The following is an 18,006-nucleotide window of genomic DNA, read 5'->3' as shown; positions in this document are numbered from 1 at the left end:
TGTTTAGAGTGTGGGACGTTTGAATATGTATCCGTATATCGATGTAAAGAGAGAGAGAACCGAAAGGCATGGGGGTGAACCAGGCAATGCCCGGTTGGCTACCATACACGTGGAGAGGGGGAAAGGAGAGAATGAAAGTTCAGTTCGCAGTGTGGAATGCGTCCATGTTGCACTCTGGTCCGTAACAACGAAGGACGCCCACATGTCCAGTCTGGCACATTGATCCGCGTCAGCTAGAACAGCACAGTAAAACTACCAGAACGTCTGAACACCACATAGCGCATGTGGTTATTTTTCTTTGTTTGGTCCTGTGTGACGAGCGCAACATTTATTGACTAAACAGGAAGGGAGTTATGCTGACTTTCGAGAAATATACACAGGACGATTCATCGACTCTTTGAATGCCGTCAGATAACGTCGAGATGTCGAAAATTCACCAATCGATTATCTGTCTCACGTTTCTTTTTCAATCATATCAGTCTACTTCCAGATGCAACTGAAAAGAAAAGACTTCCGGGTGCATGAAACCTCTTACCAACTAGAAAAACTCGCCACTATCAAAAGCTCCCCTTAAATCCCGTCTTCGCAAATACTAACGGCCGTAAATAGAGCTTATTTTTCCTCCGGTAAAGTTAACCCTAACTGGTCTTGAAGCTCGCTATTTTGTGGCAGAATTGAATCGTCATTCTTCTTATTCCAAGTGTTTTTCATCCTTCCACTTGTTGTTCGCTGGCATTTGACAGCCCTTGAACTTTTCTTCATGCATATTTGTGATGTTACGTGAAAACTCCTGTGTGGGCCACAGCATTCGCCAGCAATTCCTAAAATAAAGAATACTGCGATTTATCTAAATCGAGCTGCACTTTATACGAGTGCATCGGGAGTGTACAACAAATTTATTTACGGCAAAACATCCGACCGCTTTCAAAGCTAAACTATAACCAATGCGTTCAAGCCGAGGCGGCCCAGCCCACCTGTGATTTAAAAAAAAAGAACACTGAATACGCAGGAATTTCTCAGAGCACACGTACTCTGGTCATATATGCAATGACCGGTGAGATGGAAACGAAGACAACGATGTATTGCAAGCCAGTTTTACTCACGAAAATCTTGTCACGAAAATCGTGCTGGAGAATAAACTCTATGACTCAGAATAATGTGACGTCATTGTATACACTTCATTTTGCCTTCTAAAGCAAAAAAAAATGGCGAAACTATTAGCTCGATCTCTATATAGTCCACCCACTACAGACATGTGCACAGTCCGTCGGCTCAACAGCTTGAGCAAATTCGCGATTTCGGTCAAGATCGTCTTTAGCGCTGCTCCATTTTGGTCTCTCGCTTCCCCAGCAAGTCGTGTTCGACACGCGCACGCACAACAGGAAAATCACGAGTCGGTCTTACGTATACGCGCTACATCAAGCCGGAATCAAACGCTAACACTTTCTATGAACAGAACAGAACCTCTTGGACTTCTACGTCAGCCTTGAGTACGCGCCTAGCTCGACCGTGTTTACATGTACTGTAAATGCCCCAAGAAGAGTACATTGATCAAAACCGTAACAAATTAATCAGAAGAGAATGGCTTTGGGCATGTTGGTAAGTCATAATCAAAAGAAACCATAGCGCGCAAAAGAAGACTTATCCCGTGCCTATTCTGTCGTATCGTCTGCTGCGTGCGTTCTATGGTTTCTCTTTAGGTACAAATTAATTTCGGACTAGACATTCAGGCACGCCGCTAGGAGTATTATTAATAATACTAACAGAATTTCACTCATCTCGAAAGTTCCAGAGGGCTTAGGTAAAAAGCCTCAAAATCAAGAGCTTGACGAGCCCTCGACCCGCCGCGCTGGCTCAGTGGTTAGGGCGCTCGACTACCGATGCGGAGTTCCCGGGTTCGGACCCGACCGCGGCGGCTGCGTTTTTATGGAGGCAAAACGCTGAGGCGCCTGTGTGCTGTGCGATGTCAGCGCACGTTAAAGATCCCCAGGTGGTCGAAATTATTCCGGAGCCCTCCACTACGCAACCTCTCTCTTCCTTTCTTCTTTCGCTCCCTCCTTTATCCCTTCTCTTAGAGGCGCGGTTCAGGTGTCCAACGATATATGAGACAGATACTGCGCCAATTCCTTTCCCCCAAAAACCAATTATTATTATTATTATTATTATTATTATTATTATTATTATTATTATTATTATTATTATTATTATTATTATTATTGGCGAGTCCTCGGCGCCCTACAGGATCACTGGCAGCAGAGTTAAGGACATTTGCTCGAACACAGGTTATATATACGCCGACAACTTTCACGGCAGCAACGAAAAATAACTACAAAACGCGTATCAATCAGGCCCGGTAGAACACGGACGGCTCTGGACGCGTGCCTACACATTTCTCTGATCGCCGGTGAGCTCGGCTATCATACCATTGCACCGAGACCGCGCGCGCAACCGGCGCGACGCTCAGCGTAGTACACCGGCGACGGCCCATAGCTTATCGCTTACCGGCGTAGTCCGGGCAGCCGGCGTCCCAGGGACAGGCTTCGTTCACTTCGCACGGGCCGGCAAACGCGGCCAGGAGCGCCAGCAGCGACCACCGCAGCCCCCACGAGCGAGACGCGACGAGCGAGGGTAGTCGGCCAATGAATTGAAGGAACGCCGTCGCGGCCATGGCCCCAGCCCGGGCCTCACGCACATGGCTCTGGGCGCGGGGAGCGCGCCTTCTTCTCTGCAACAACCCGCGCCACTCTCCTCTCCGGCACAACTCCGCCGAGAGTTGAACTGACTCGATGTCGACGAAGCCCGAGCAGCGCTCGAAGCGCTGGCTGGCGCCGTGGACACAAAACGTCAGTCGGAGGTGGGGGGAGGCGTTTTCGCAACGCACCCGTCTCCTCTCTGCTTGTTCTCCACGCTACGCTATGCAATAGCCACAGCCATGCCCCTTGTTCTTCTCCTCTCTTTCACAACCCTTGGACTCGCCGGCGTTTTGTAGACTTCTTTTATTTCCCTAGGAGCGTTCCCTAGAATGAGTGGGCGTGCGCCTCCTTGTTCGGGCGGCGATAACGATAAGCAGCAGGAACAGCGCGTCGGGTCTTCATTCTCGCTTACGCACGCTTGCGGTGGTCGTTGAGTGAGAGGCAGACGGACGTTTTATTGCGAGGCTTCGAAGAGAAGGGGGCGCTGGAGGGTATAGAGCTTGAAGTCACTGGCGGGAGGCGACTTAAGAATATGAGGGATCGGATCGGTGATCTAAAGTTTCAAGAGATGAACTTGAGTACAGCTGCCTATCCACCTATCGAACGCGGTGTGTGCTATTTTTCTCTCATTTCGGCGGAGTCGAAAGTGCTCGTCACGTTTGGCGGACCAATCCTGGAGCCAGACGTATACAGTCGTGCGCCGTTAATATAGACGAGTCGCATTAAAGACAATTTTTCTGGGGGCCAAACTTCGCCAATGCATTTTCTCCTCGTTAATACGGAAACTCACTGACAGGGCAGGAGACGGGTGCAAATGCACAGAGGCCAATGTGTTCTTGCGTTAATATGAACAGTGATCAGAACAAAAAGCTCAACTGCCCCAGCCAAATGGTTCCTTTAAAGTGTTTTGAGCGCACAGTAGCATCGAAAGACAGTGCGAAAGTGCATATACCTTAGCGACAGCTCTTATTTGGATTTCATGCATTACAATGAAAAGGTGCACAGTTGATGCGCCTTTTCATTAGCCGTGTTCAATGAATGGATGTAGAAAAAGTCTCTCGGAAGCATCCGAGACTTTGAAAAACTTTTTTACCTGCTATCAACCAACTGGGTACAGATTTGTACTACTGGCTCTCGTGATGTGAGCAGTTATGGACCACTAGGAGCCTCAAACTGCACCGCGCTATTTTCAAGGATTTTTCTTCACGATTCGTTGTTACGGACGACTCACTTTATGGACAGTTTTGCTCGGGAACCGAAGAGTCCATTATAAGAAGGGGCCGGGTGTACTCGTGCCTTAGGACAGGATGCACCACAAAAGACATATCAAATAGAGCTCGCTGGTGCTATGGGCCCACGCACAATAAAAGCATAGAACCTAAAAATGATTCGATTACACCGACATGACAGTGAAGATGAGTCGATTCCAAACTAGCACTCCTTGTAATTAGCAGGTCATGGAATCCTCCCAATAAAATCAGTTTTATGAAGCAATCTTCCATCACCTTTCATATCAGATATTTGCCGCATATATGGATTCCAATGCGATCCAAGGTAACACAGTTCACTTGAAAATTCAAAGTCTAGCAAACGCCAAAGCCGCGAGTTGGGAAGTTGACGGCATGCGTTTTAAGTACACTATTTCTTGCATACATGCGCATATTTATTTATTTATTTATTTATTTATTTATTTATTTATTTATACATACTGCTAATCCCATTTGGGATTGTTGCAGGAGGGCAAAAAAGGGTTAGTAATAACAGTTCAAAAAATACATCATTTTGGTGAGGATCGTAAAATAGACAACTAATAGTAAGGGTAAAGCAAAGGCACTGGAATTAACTATGGAAATACAACCAAAAATACAACAACGCCTAATAACAATACAACAAACTGTATCATAACCATATCGAAACATATGGGACGCATCAGGAGATCCTGCTACTTGCATGCGGATGCCGTGTTGCAATGGCGATTTGCATGCGTGCGGTTTTGCCCCTCAACGCCGCAGCCACATCCGCAAACCGATGCGGAGATTTCTTGCGCCAACCGCACAGCATGTCCAGATGACGTCACTGCTTCCTGTCGCAAGCGATAACACGCAAGCATGCTTACGCCGGCAAAGGACTGAACAGCAAAGGAACACTCTTCTCCGGTGGGTTATTCGACGCCTCGAGTTTCCACAGACAATTCACAGATTTCGTTTAGACTCATCTATAGACTGTTAAAAGAAACTTTTGTGAGGCGTAAGAGAGAGCGAAAGTCGAGAAACAAGGTCGCACGGTCACCGCATGTATAAGCTGCTTCTGCAACTGCATGGAACGGCACACGCACTTTTCACAAGCCGACGCTTCCTCAATTTCAAAGCCAGCCAGATCAGTAGGTTTCGGCAAAACGTTATAGTCACCACCAGCACGAGCCAACTACCCTTAAAAAAATTGTTTTGGACAATGTATGAGTAGAATTTCAACGGTCCTTCGTTTCTTCGAGGAAGGTTCGAACCCGACCGCGGCGGCTGCGTTTTTATGGAGGAAAAACGCTAAGGCGCCCGTGTGCTGTGCGATGTCAGCGCACGTTAAAGATCCCCAGGTGGTCGAAATTATTCCGGAGCCCTCCACTACGGCACCTCTTCCTTCCTTTCTTCTTTCACTCCCTCCTTTATCCCTTCCCTTGCGGCGCGGTTCAGGTGTTCAACGATATATGAGACAGATACTGCGCCATTTCCTTTCCCCCAAAAACCAATTATTATTATTACGAACCCTTCCTCTACTGTCGTTCGGCTTGGAAGATGGACAGGAGGCGAGCTTGTAGATGATGACAGCAGAGCATATATTTACAGCATACATATACAGAGAGTTAAACTGGAAGAAGCGAACTGAATTTACAAAAGAACAAATTTTGCGCTACTTTACTCATCGACCCGGCAGGTTAGAGCCTAAGTAGCATCACGTTACATGCTAAGCATGGAGCACACCAACTCAGACTGGACTCGTTCACATGCGCTTTTAAGCACTTAATTAACAAAGGACTAAGGGCGGTCATTTTAAGTGGCCCGCCCAAAGCATCAATTCTCCAATCAAAAATAACATGAGAGATGGGGACTACCCCTTGGGTTGGGCTTAGCCCTCGAACCCAGGGTCTCGTTAACAACACAAACCAAATCAAAAACAAATACCCCACCACTTTCTCTCAAGTGAAAGTATCCACACGCTCTCCCTTCGGAGCTAATCCGACTTGCCTCAGGCACACCGCCACCCATCATCCGTCCGCGTCGCCCGTCAGCAACAGAGGAGGGGGCGAAAGGGCCACGAAGCCGCCTCACTACCGACGGCGGGACACAGCTAATAAGCATGAAGGGGTTTGTCTGTCGCTTCGGGAAACCAGATAAGGATCGTCTCTGTTTTCCCGCGGTCTGGGTGAGTACTGCCTGTCCGCCATGACAGGTGTCTGTCACTGCCCTCCTGGAAATACGCTTTTGTTCACGAGGCACGGCGCGACGCTGCGGGTGCCTCTCCGATGCTAGCCAACATCGTTAGGGGTGGGGGTGGGGGGGGGGGGGGGGGGGGGGGGGGGGGGGGGGGGGTCTGTGCGTCAAGCGACCCTTTTCGTTCCCCGTATGCACTCGGGGGCTCTCGCTTGTACTGGGGAGCCGCTTCCGCGTGTGCCGGCGTCCTGCAAAGGTACGCAGCTGGAAAAGAGCGGCGGCCTTACACTATAGACTGTCCCCACTTCAGTCTACAAAGTATATAGACTCTCTATAGACAAACCCGGCAGAATAAGCAAAGCTAATCCCACCTATAGCATTCAACACCTCAACAGTCTATAGGCAATACAAATCCTATAGACAGTCTACAGAGAACCTACAGATTTATGGCCATACACATTTAGTATGCTTTTGTCTATAGACAAAGCTATAGACTATGAATAGACAAAAAGAAGTATAAGAAGGCAATAGAGTCCATAAGAAGTCTATGGACCGTCTATAGAGCATTTTTGTAAGGGTACGTCCACATGCACGACAAAGGCCACTCCCATTGACTTCCAATTAACCTTGTCCTGCGCCAGCCGCTCCATCCTATCTCTGAAAACTACCTCCTCTCACCTGGGTAAGCCTGGCTACCTGCCGCCCCAATCAAGCCCTCTCCAACCACCCTTTACTCCGTTCTCCCATTCGCTATAGACTTCGTGCCGGCTCCGTACATGGAACTCGCTGCGGTGGCTCAGTGATTCGGACCCACGGCTACTTGGCTGGAGGACCCGGTTACAATCCCGGCAGCGGTGGCTGCGTTTCGATGGAGGCTAAACGCAAAAGGCGCCCTTGTGGTGCGCGATTTCAGCGCACTTTAAAGATGCCCAGATCTAAATTAACCCGGACCCCTCCCCTATGGCGGTTCTATCTCTTTTCCTTCAAGGAACGGTTGACGTGCCCACCGATAACCTGAAACAGTTACCGTGTATTTGCTTTAATAATAATAATAATAATTGGTTTTGGGGAAAAGTAAATGGCGCAGTATCTGTCTCATATATCGTTGGACGCCTGAACCGCGCCGTAAGGGAAGGGATAAAGGAGGGAGTGAAAGAGGAAAGGAAGAAAAAGGTGCCGTAGTGGAGGGCTCCGGAATAATTTCGACCACCTGGGGATCTTTAACCTGCACTGACATCGCACAGCACAAGGGCGCTTTAGCGTTTTGCCTCCATAAAACACAGCCGCCGCTCTGCAAAACCAATTTTCCGCACGTGCAAAGAGAAGCCCATGACTATAGCGACATATAATAATAATAATAATAATAATAATAATAATAATAATAATAATAATAATAATAATAATTGATTTTGGGGGAAAGGAAATGGCGCAGTATTGTCTCATATATCGTTGGACACCTGAACCGCACAGTAAGGGAAGGGATAAAGGAGGGAGTGAAAGAAGAAAGGAAGAAAGGGGTGCCGTAGTGGAGGGCTCCGGAATAATTTCGACCACCTGGGGATCTTTAACGTGCACTGACATCGCACAGCACACGGGCGCCTTAGCGTTTTTCAGCCGCCGCGGTCGGGTTCGAAGCCGGGAACTCCGGATCAGTAGTCGAGAGCCCTAACCACTGAGCCACCGCGGCGGGTAATATCACGAAAAATGGGCGAAAGCATCTGCTTGGTTTTCTTCGCGAGGCGGCGCTTTATGGAAGAACATTCACCAGCCATGCCCGCAGCTCGCGCTATGACGTAAGCCACTGCTCCCCTTTAGTAGCGCCACATCGCGACGAGTAAACGAACCAAAGGTGTCCCTATGCATTGAGGCGTAGGAGTCGTTTACTGCCAAGCGAGCGATGCGGCTGGCACTGAAATACAGGAGGCGTCTTACAAGCCGTGGGACTGCTGCGTGGTACTTAACAGATAGAAGCAATGTGACAGGGAAACACACAGTCTGCACACAAGAACTCCTTATCTTGTTTTTTTCTGCACTGAAGTTTAAAATGATTTGTGGGTCCCGAGGTTCACGAAAAACCATGTTTTTCACACTCATGCTTCTTGGTTGATCTATAGTGTTTGACGTCCAAAATCGAATCAGGGTATGAGGGACACTGTAGTAAAGGGCTCCGAAAGTTTCAACCACCTGTGGTTCTTTAACGCGCACCGACATCGCACAGTACACAAGGCTATAGTATTTTGCCTCCATCGAAATTTGACCGCCGCGGCCGGGATCGAACCCGCGTCCTTCGGGTCAGCGCTGAGTCGAGCGCCATAACTATTGAGCCACCCCGGCGGCTACTTGAGGACTTGTCAGTGGTAAAATTGAGATAATTCGTCCGCCTCCAAATACTGCCACAATTTTCACAATAGCTCGCTGCCACGTGCGTGGACAAAATGTAATTGCCATGCGCCCGTAACGGTCAGCAGTGGGACAAAAAAAAAATGACACTGTGGTTGCTATACAATGTGACGAGAAATTCAGCGACAGCTGGAGCACGATTGCTGGACTGTTGTATTTACATAGTCAGGCCGGCAGCCGGAAACGCCTCTTGCAGAGTACAGCGGAAAGCCGATGGTAGTCCCTGCATGACGTCGCTGCAGAAGCGCAGACGAGCGCACACTGAGCGACCAAAGAGAAACTGTAACCAAACGCATTTTCTCGGCTGCCGCTATAGTATCCGACGCCTCCTTACTAGGGCTTGAGCGGCTCGCTCTCTGGGGTGTTGAAGCCGATGGCTACATCCCTCACATTTAGCGCCGCACGGATTGCGGGGCATTCACATGCCCGCCGCTTTCCCAGCCTTTAAATAAGAATGATGCACTGTTCCGCAACCTACTCTGCACAGCTTGCGAACGAGACTTATCATTGATAAGAGCTGGACACGTTGCGGGAAGGAGCGCTTCGCATTTAGTCCGGGAAATATACGAAGCAGTAATTATTGACAGTGTGGGAGCAAGATGCTTCAGTCCATCGCTTTATCGGAAAAGGAACTTGTGCGAACCTGCGGTCGCGACGATCTTGTTGTGCTTACGCAGTGCCGCCACTCTGTATTGCAAAAAATTTCTGCAGGGGTTTTCGCAGCAATGAATCATAGATAGTAACACCCGCGTGTGTTTCGTCCTTTCGTCCGTTTGAGCTGCGCGCTTGCTTAATTAAGGGGACACTGAAGACAGCATTACGTTGGCCTATGTCGACTTAAATTTCCTGCCACTCTCTTTTCTCCTTCATTTTTTTTATCCCTCCACCCCTTTCCCCTCGTGTAGGGTAGCAAAGAGGTGGTTCTTCGGTTAACTTTCCTGCCTTTCCTCCTCCTCCTATGTCGATATATTATCGCTTTCTAATGAAAAAGACACTACTTCCACCGTAAACGAAGATTCTGTAAGCTGCAGAATGCAAAAAAAAATAGGCAAAGATGTCGCCACCACAATCAGATTTCGCAATTAAACTGCCTGCGCCAACACTCTTTTCTTGGCACGGATCTCAGAGGCTATGGCTACAGTGTCATTCACTTCAAAACGGTGATAACGGAGTCCTTTTTTTTTTTTTGGTGTAGACGTCCCAAGTTTGAATCGTGTGGCGGGAAAATTTTCAAGTGCAATATTCGCGGTAATAAATGCGTATTTCGCTGCAGTAAATAAACATAATCAGAAAGAGCTATAGAATCGATTTTTGCTAAGAATAAAAATTGGATTTGGATGGAGTTATCCTGCTGTCCCTTTAAAGCGAAAATTATGCTGCTCATCTCCGTTCCCTTTTCTCTCTTTGTTTATGCTAACGCCACAGACCACAGTTTGCTAGCTTCGGCGAGTCAGCAGCGATAACAGAAAATTTAACAGACGCGACAGCAGCATACTGTAACTACGGTAAGGGCTTCCGTACAAAAGCAAAACATTACAACAAAACATCACAGTGCAAAATCAAAACCAGACCATACCTATGACATAAGTAACGCAAGGGTCCCGCAACTTGTGTACAGCGCTGAGCGCGCGCCGCCTCTTGATCGCGCCGCTCACTACGCTTTCTCCCGGCCACGGCGCCACGATGTGGCGGGTTATTTAAACTGGTAAAGTGCATAGCCAGAGTAGCAGTAACGTCGCAACGAATTCACGTGCTGCAAAATTACCTTCCTCGCTGTGACTAGCAATGGGACACAGATCGACGCTATGAGTGATTGTCGCAACTTTTTCAGAACTTTTTCATTTTGATGTAGGGAAGCAGCAAGCTTCACACGACGCGGCGGGGCGAGGATTACGTAGCCGCACGGAACGGACGGCACTCGTGCCGTATCCCCGCTCTTGTGTCTTGTTCCGCCTACTGCGTTCCCTTTTACTATAGACGCTTCACCACGTAGCCCACAGTGTAAAGATGCATGGGTTCCTTGTGGACGAGACTACTATATACGTGTACTGGGGGCATCAAACGTCCACTGTAAAGATCCCCTGGAAGTACAGACGACATTTTATGGTTTCCTGGGCGAGTCTTGGAGCGGGCGCCCTTATACGTAGGGAATGGTGACACTTTGCGAAGCTTTGGTGCAGGATAAATCGACTCGTGCGATTGTTCCTTGACCCCAAAAAGAAAAAAAACGGCCGTGGCTTAGCTTGGTTAAGCCTGGTGATTGCGAAGCAATAGTGTGTTATTCTCGGATCAGCTGGTAGTATGGCTGGTGGTAGTCTTGGGTTATGCTAGTGTTACGGCTTACAGTGAATCATCTAAGAGGAAGTCATCCGTCGAATCCGTGTATGCCGACAAACATTTTCCTCACCAGCGTGTCCATTACAAAATGTTCCAGTATCGATTGGCCGACGGTGCGGTAACACTCCATTTTCTCCGCGTCGTAAGATATGCCCACTCGGTGCTTGCAGTAGCGTTCGTTAAAGTACGGTAGCGTTACGCCGTAGTAAATGTTGGGGTTATTGTCCCCGTCCAAAATGCGATACAGTTTGTTGCACGTCTCCTCGTCGTCTTCACGATGCATTAGCGGTAGCTTGTATGTTTCGGCCACGTTGTAGATTGCCAAGTTGTCTGCATAACACCCCCATCGTTCGTCGGTCATGTTAAGTTTGCCCCATTTGTGCATCTGCGTGTCCGGCGTGTCGCTGGTTGCCCTGGGGTCCGGCGGTAGACCCATCTTGAGTCTTACAATGTCGTTCTTGTAGCGCGGTACGCGCTCGTACGCGTCGCCTATAGAGACCTCGTCCAGGTAGCAAAACGCGTTTTTATTGTTTAGAGAGACAAAGGCTAGACACTGCGTTTAATCGATGTGAGCAGTTGGTGGCGAACAGCACGATTACATTGGCCACACTGAACGTTAGATCACTCGATGCTCATAAACAGGAAATAGCCATGGACTCATTGCTTATGTCCGCTCATGTCTTAGTCTTTACTGAAACTGGATATTACCCAGGCGAGTGTCCTTTGGATATGCGTGGTTTCAACTTTGTGGGTGCAGCCAGACGTGTTGACCAGACTAGAAATGCAGGAGTGGCTATATATGTACGACAACATCTGCAAGCTACCGTTGTGACGCCTCCAGTACCGACGGAACAAGGAGAAGCACTGTGTATAGCAATTTCTGCCTTGGACTTAGTTGTGGCTGGTGTTTACATCTCGCCGCAAACAGGAAATGATGCTGCTCTTAACATCTTGGCCACACTGAACGTTAGATCACTCGATGCTCATAAACAGGAAATAGCCATGGACTCATTGCTTATGTCCGCTCATGTCTTAGTCTTTACTGAAACTGGATATTACCCAGGCGAGTGTCCTTTGGATATGCGTGGTTTCAACTTTGTGGGTGCAGCCAGACGTGTTGACCAGACTATAAATGCAGGAGTGGCTATATATGTACGACAACATCTGCAAGCTACCGTTGTGACGCCTCCAGTACCGACGGAACAAGGAGAAGCACGGTGTATAGCAATTTCTGCCTTGGACTTAGTTGTGGCTGGTGTTTACATCTCGCCGCAAACAGGAAATGATGCTGCTCTTAACATCTTGGCCACACTGAACGTTAGATCACTCGATGCTCATAAACAGGAAATAGCCATGGACTCATTGCTTATGTCCGCTCATGTCTTAGTCTTTACTGAAACTGGATATTACCCAGGCGAGTGTCCTTTGGATATGCGTGGTTTCAACTTTGTGGGTGCAGCCAAACGTGTTGACCAGACTAGAAATGCAGGAGTGGCTATATATGTACGACAACATCTGCAAGCTACCGTTGTGACGCCTCCAGTACCGACGGAACAAGGAGAAGCACTGTGTATAGCAATTTCTGCCTTGGACTTAGTTGTGGCTGGTGTTTACATCTCGCCGCAAACAGGAAATGATGCTGCTCTTAACATCTTGGCCACACTGAACGTTAGATCACTCGATGCTCATAAACAGGAAATAGCCATGGACTCATTGCTTATGTCCGCTCATGTCTTAGTCTTTACTGAAACTGGATATTACCCAGGCGAGTGTCCTTTGGATATGCGTGGTTTCAACTTTGTGGGTGTAGCCAAACGTGTTGACCAGACTAGAAATGCAGGAGTGGCTATATATGTACGACAACATCTGCAAGCTACCGTTGTGACGCCTCCAGTACCGACGGAACAAGGAGAAGCACTGTGTATAGCAATTTCTGCCTTGGACTTAGTTGTGGCTGGTGTTTACATCTCGCCGCAAACAGGAAATGATGCTGCTCTTAACATCTTGGCCACACTGAACGTTAGATCACCCGATGCTCATAAACAGGAAATAGCCATGGACTCATTGCTTATGTCCGCTCATGTCTTAGTCTTTACTGAAACTGGATATTACCCAGGCGAGTGTCCTTTGGATATGCGTGGTTTCAACTTTGTGGGTGCAGCCAGACGTGTTGACCAGACTAGAAATGCAGGAGTGGCTATATATGTACGACAACATCTGCAAGCTACCGTTGTGACGCCTCCAGTACCGACGGAACAAGGAGAAGCACTGTGTATAGCAATTTCTGCCTTGGACTTAGTTGTGGCTGGTGTTTACATCTCGCCGCAAACAGGAAATGATGCTGCTCTTAACATCTTGGCCACACTGAACGTTAGATCACTCGATGCTCATAAACAGGAAATAGCCATGGACTCATTGCTTATGTCCGCTCATGTCTTAGTCTTTACTGAAACTGGATATTACCCAGGCGAGTGTCCTTTGGATATGCGTGGTTTCAACTTTGTGGGTGCAGCCAGACGTGTTGACCAGACTAGAAATGCAGGAGTGGCTATATATGTACGACAACATCTGGAAGCTACCGTTGTGACGCCTCCAGTACCGACGGAACAAGGAGAAGCACTGTGTATAGCAATTTCTGCCTTGGACTTAGTTGTGGCTGGTGTTTACATCTCGCCGCAAACAGGAAATGATGCTGCTCTTAACATCTTGGCCACACTGAACGTTAGATCACTCGATGCTCATAAACAGGAAATAGCCATGGACTCATTGCTTATGTCCGCTCATGTCTTAGTCTTTACTGAAACTGGATATTACCCAGGCGAGTGTCCTTTGGATATGCGTGGTTTCAACTTTGTGGGTGCAGCCAAACGTGTTGACCAGACTAGAAATGCAGGAGTGGCTATATATGTACGACAACATCTGCAAGCTACCGTTGTGACGCCTCCAGTACCGACGGAACAAGGAGAAGCACTGTGTATAGCAATTTCTGCCTTGGACTTAGTTGTGGCTGGTGTTTACATCTCGCCGCAAACAGGAAATGATGCTGCTCTTAACATCTTGGCCACACTGAACGTTAGATCACTCGATGCTCATAAACAGGAAATAGCCATGGACTCATTGCTTATGTCCGCTCATGTCTTAGTCTTTACTGAAACTGGATATTACCCAGGCGAGTGTCCTTTGGATATGCGTGGTTTCAAGTTTGTGGGTGCAGCCAAACGTGTCACACACTGTACACGCATATCCGAACGGGTTGTTAGTAAAGCGTCTGTTGAATTCACGCGTTGCCGTCTCAAACTCCTTTACTCTTCTCGCATGTTCTTCACGTCGTTCTACTGCAATGTTTCCTTCGGGTTGAGTCGTGCCAGCCTTGGTGAGAGATTTCTCCTGTCTTTTCTTCGAACGCTCTTGTCTCTGCTGGGTGTTTCTTCTGCACGCTGTTTTCTTCGCTTTTCGTTTTCCTTCTCTCGAAACGCACGTTCCTTCTCGAGCCGCTGTTCCGGGGTTTCTTGGACTCGCCTCTGCCGTTTAGTCGCGTTCTGAACTAGTAGAAGGAGACTCACTGTCGGGCATAATTTCTTCCTTTGCCTCTGCTGTTTCCACATAGGAGGTTGTCGCCGAGCTGCATACTGAGCACGCCGCTTAGAAAGTCCTTCTTCTTCCGTCTCCGTAGCTCGCTGATGCTTCCTCTTTGCATTCTGCCGAGCTGCCTTGTTCGTAGGCACCATCGTAACATCTGGCTGTATGACTGCCTTGGCGAGAGGAGCGGAGCTGTTTTATACAGCTGGTGTGACGTCACTCTGACCGTAGCGCCCCTGGTGAGAGGAGCGGGAGTTAGGCCGCCGTTTGTGGCTACCGCCTCGCCTCGCGACGGCGTGAGATGGGGCCCCGTTTTTACACAGCTGGTGTGACGTCACTCTAGGTCACGTGGTGTGACGTCACGCAGCGAGGTCACGCTAAAGGTCAATGGTGCCTACCACCGCCTCGCCACTGAACGGGCTGAAGTGCGACCTAAAGTAGTATTGCTTCGCAATAAAAAAGAAATCCGGACTTTCACACTCCTTTGAATGTGGCGAAGCAACCTGTCTCGGTTCACGTCATCGTTCGTGTCAGGAGCTCCTGGATCGCATGGTAGTGGCGCCGACGCCTTTTGTGTCTGCGTCGCGAGTTAGGGATATCCTATGGGTGAAATAAGGATTAAATGGTCGTGGTACGGGACGCCCGATGGTCCCTCGGGATAACGAAGTGGATTCCATGCAGGAGGTAAACGTAATAGGGGGGCAGCAGGGGGTCAGGCTGGCGGATGAGATTAGGAAGTTCGCAGGCCACCGCTGGCATAGCACAGGGCTGACTGGCGACCAATGAGAGAACCCTATGTCGCAGCGAACGCGTAGTTGGACTGACGGTTGCGATGGTGATGAAGAAGACGACAAACTTTCTGACGAAGATACCGCCAGAGGCGGATTTGATAAGTTTCCTCCCCCATTCCTACTGAGCCAGATGTTTTCTATAGGAGAACCGTACTGGGCTCTGCTTGTTTTTTTAGGCCAACTAAACGTCTAATGTGTAATGGACTCGAGAAATGCAGCGCAGAAATGGATCCTCCTCCCCATACCTAACTGCCTCCTTTCCGAGAGATGCCCGCAATACCTCCTGGGCATCAACATGGCTTCCCTCTCCGTTTCGCCTCCTCCCTTTCTCAGCCTCAACCGTCCGACGCCGCCAGAGGGCGCGCAGCGCCGCTCTACGCGAGGCGTGAAGGTCGCGACCCCGGTGGCGGGCGGAAAATGAAAGGGGGCTGCTCAGCGGTTTTTCTCGGAACAGTGGCCGAGCACAGAAGGGTGCTCCGTTGTTCGGAGGCAGCAGGAGTCCGCGCCAAGAGGACGGTTCCGAGGCACCGGAAGAACCGCTGAGAGCGGGGAAGTCCCCAGGAAAGCCTCCGTAGAGTGCCTGCACCGTGTAGGCCACATGCCGATGACATGCACGAAAGAAACGGAGAACAGGCAGGTTCCTGCACGCCGCTCGATTTATTTAGTGCGAAGTGTTTGTACAGGGTCAGTGCATTTGGACATTTTTCTCCTCGTTATCAGCTTTCTGAGCTGTGGGGGGAGCTTCGGACAGTGTCGAAAGTGACTGCCGCCGCACCGCAACGACACACCTCCTATCAGAAGAGTTTTCCGCAATGAATGAACCAATCAATCAATCAATAAATCAATGAGTTTGATTAGTCGTCGGCCCCATATGTCAGGTTGCGACCACCGCCCTGGCACGACTCGCCAGCCATTGCTGGCCGGTGGGCGTGTTATCACTCAGCGGCTTCTACCAGGCTGTCAAGTGGACGTTTGGGGGGCGTGTTATCACTCAGCGGCTTCTACCAGGCTGTCAAGTGGACGTTTGGGACGTGTTATCACTCAGCGGCTTCTACCAAGCTGTCAAGTGGACGTTTGGGACGCGTCCCAAACGTCCACTTGACAGCCTGGTAGAAGCCGCTGAGTGATAACACGCCCACCGGCATGTGGAACTGCAGTAATGAGGCCATTTGAAGAAGGTACACGCTGACAGGTAATCGTTTGGTGTCAGCTACCCAGCCAATATTTTACCTGAGCCTCCAACTTATTCACCATCAACTTCAGCTGCGTTCTTTTGCGTTCGGGTGTACTTATGTATCCCCATAGTTGAGTGTAATTAGAAAAGAAAGCATAGTACAAGAGCTCCTAGATTTCTTGCCCTTCCTCGAGACGAAGTGAGAGAGACAGCCACAGAGGGCGCGCTATTCGCGAGCCCTCCTGTTCCAGCATGTGAACGGAAAGTTTCTTCTGCTGCGACACACACACACAAACATTCTACTTACTGAGGCTGTCGCCATTAAAAAGCAAATGTCTTGTTTCTAAGCCTAACTGGCATTGTTTTTTTTTCGGTTGCGCGTGTTAAAGAAGACTGAGAACAACTCCATCGAATTTTTTGTTAGTAAAAAATCGGACTCCTTCTGGCCGCGCTGTTATTTGCTCGGCAGCACAGGACGCATTTGTTGCTGAGAAAACTAGATTTAAATATCGAACATTTATTTTCCCGCCACTCGAAAAAAAAACTCGCGACGTCAACTCCGAACCCGACTCTGTGGTCACCGTAGGGAAGTGGATTGCAGTGTAACCTGGCCTCAGGACACCGGTCCTGCCACCGCGCGTAAGCAGGGGGCGTCCCGCACGTCTCCGCTATGCTAAAAGCATATCTATTAGACGTTTTTGCCATACCGGAGACGTATATTAGCGGAGACGTGTACCGGTTTACCGGACGCCTCCGCGCATGCGCAGTGACATGGGCGCGGCCAGCCGGGGACACTGAACATGCACAGGAGGCATCTGGTAAACCGGTACATATACGCCTTGGCTAATAAGTCTCCGGTATATGCTAAAAGCCTCTGCTATCCCTGAAAACCGGTAGACTTATTAAAGGGACAGTGAGGAGAACTCTATCAATTTTTTATTCTTAGCAAAATCTGATAGTTCGGCATTTCATGGCTTCGTTGCCGGTAGTCCGGGCGCAAAAGATGCATTTATTTCAAAGAAATTTGGATTCGAAGATGAAAAAGTTTTTCCCGCCGCTCTGATTCAAACTCAGGGAACTCTTATGACGCCACGGCAACTCTTATGACGTCTCAGAACGGAGTGACGTGACACGTGACGTAAACGCAGACTCCGTGATTTCTGACGGCTAGCGGTTCGGTGCGCAACCTTCCTTTGCCAGCCTCAGAGATTCGCGACTTCCATGAAGTAAGGAGAACTCCTACAAGGTGGCGCCCCTTGTCCTAGGAAGTCATCACGCTTGTACTTGCGAGATTGGCCTGTGGCGGCGATACCTGTATTTTGGTTCTTGCTATTTTCTACATTGCAAGAGCTTTGTTTTCAGTAAGAGTGGCGTTTTTTTGATCAGGAGCTGCTATTCTATCGATACAAGCCAACTTCAATTTCTCCTCAGTGTCCCTTTAAGGAGGAGCTTTACTAAACTAGACAAGCTCAGAGAACAATTAAGAGTTGGGGTGAGAACGAAGACACCACCAATGCCCAGCCTATAGCTACCGAGGCTAGCCAGGTGCCAACTAACGTATAGATCAACCACATAACGGCGCCGATGTGTATAGTTGTTAGTCGTGT

General features: G+C 49.0%; 1 protein-coding gene across 2 annotated transcripts in view; it reads right to left on the bottom strand.

The window, feature by feature from the left end:
• The window catches only part of LOC144107159 (laminin subunit alpha-1-like), a 121,974-nt gene that overhangs the window by 98,937 nt on the left and 5,031 nt on the right, over positions 1-18,006 (bottom strand). Inside the window, exon 1 of one of the 2 annotated variants that reach the window (XM_077640153.1) lies at positions 2,503-2,790. The exons of the other annotated variant lie outside the window; for it this stretch is intronic. Coding sequence (XP_077496279.1) covers positions 2,503-2,668 — 166 coding nt within the window. The 5' untranslated portion in view covers positions 2,669-2,790. Of the gene's footprint in view, positions 1-2,502; positions 2,791-18,006 lie in introns of those variants that run through there. 2 annotated transcript variants of the gene reach the window in all.

The sequence above is a fragment of the Amblyomma americanum genome, chromosome 10 (assembly GCF_052857255.1).
Source record: "Amblyomma americanum isolate KBUSLIRL-KWMA chromosome 10, ASM5285725v1, whole genome shotgun sequence".
NCBI classification, from domain to species: domain Eukaryota; kingdom Metazoa; phylum Arthropoda; class Arachnida; order Ixodida; family Ixodidae; genus Amblyomma; species Amblyomma americanum.
This window is presented reverse-complemented; position numbering and strand designations above follow the sequence as displayed.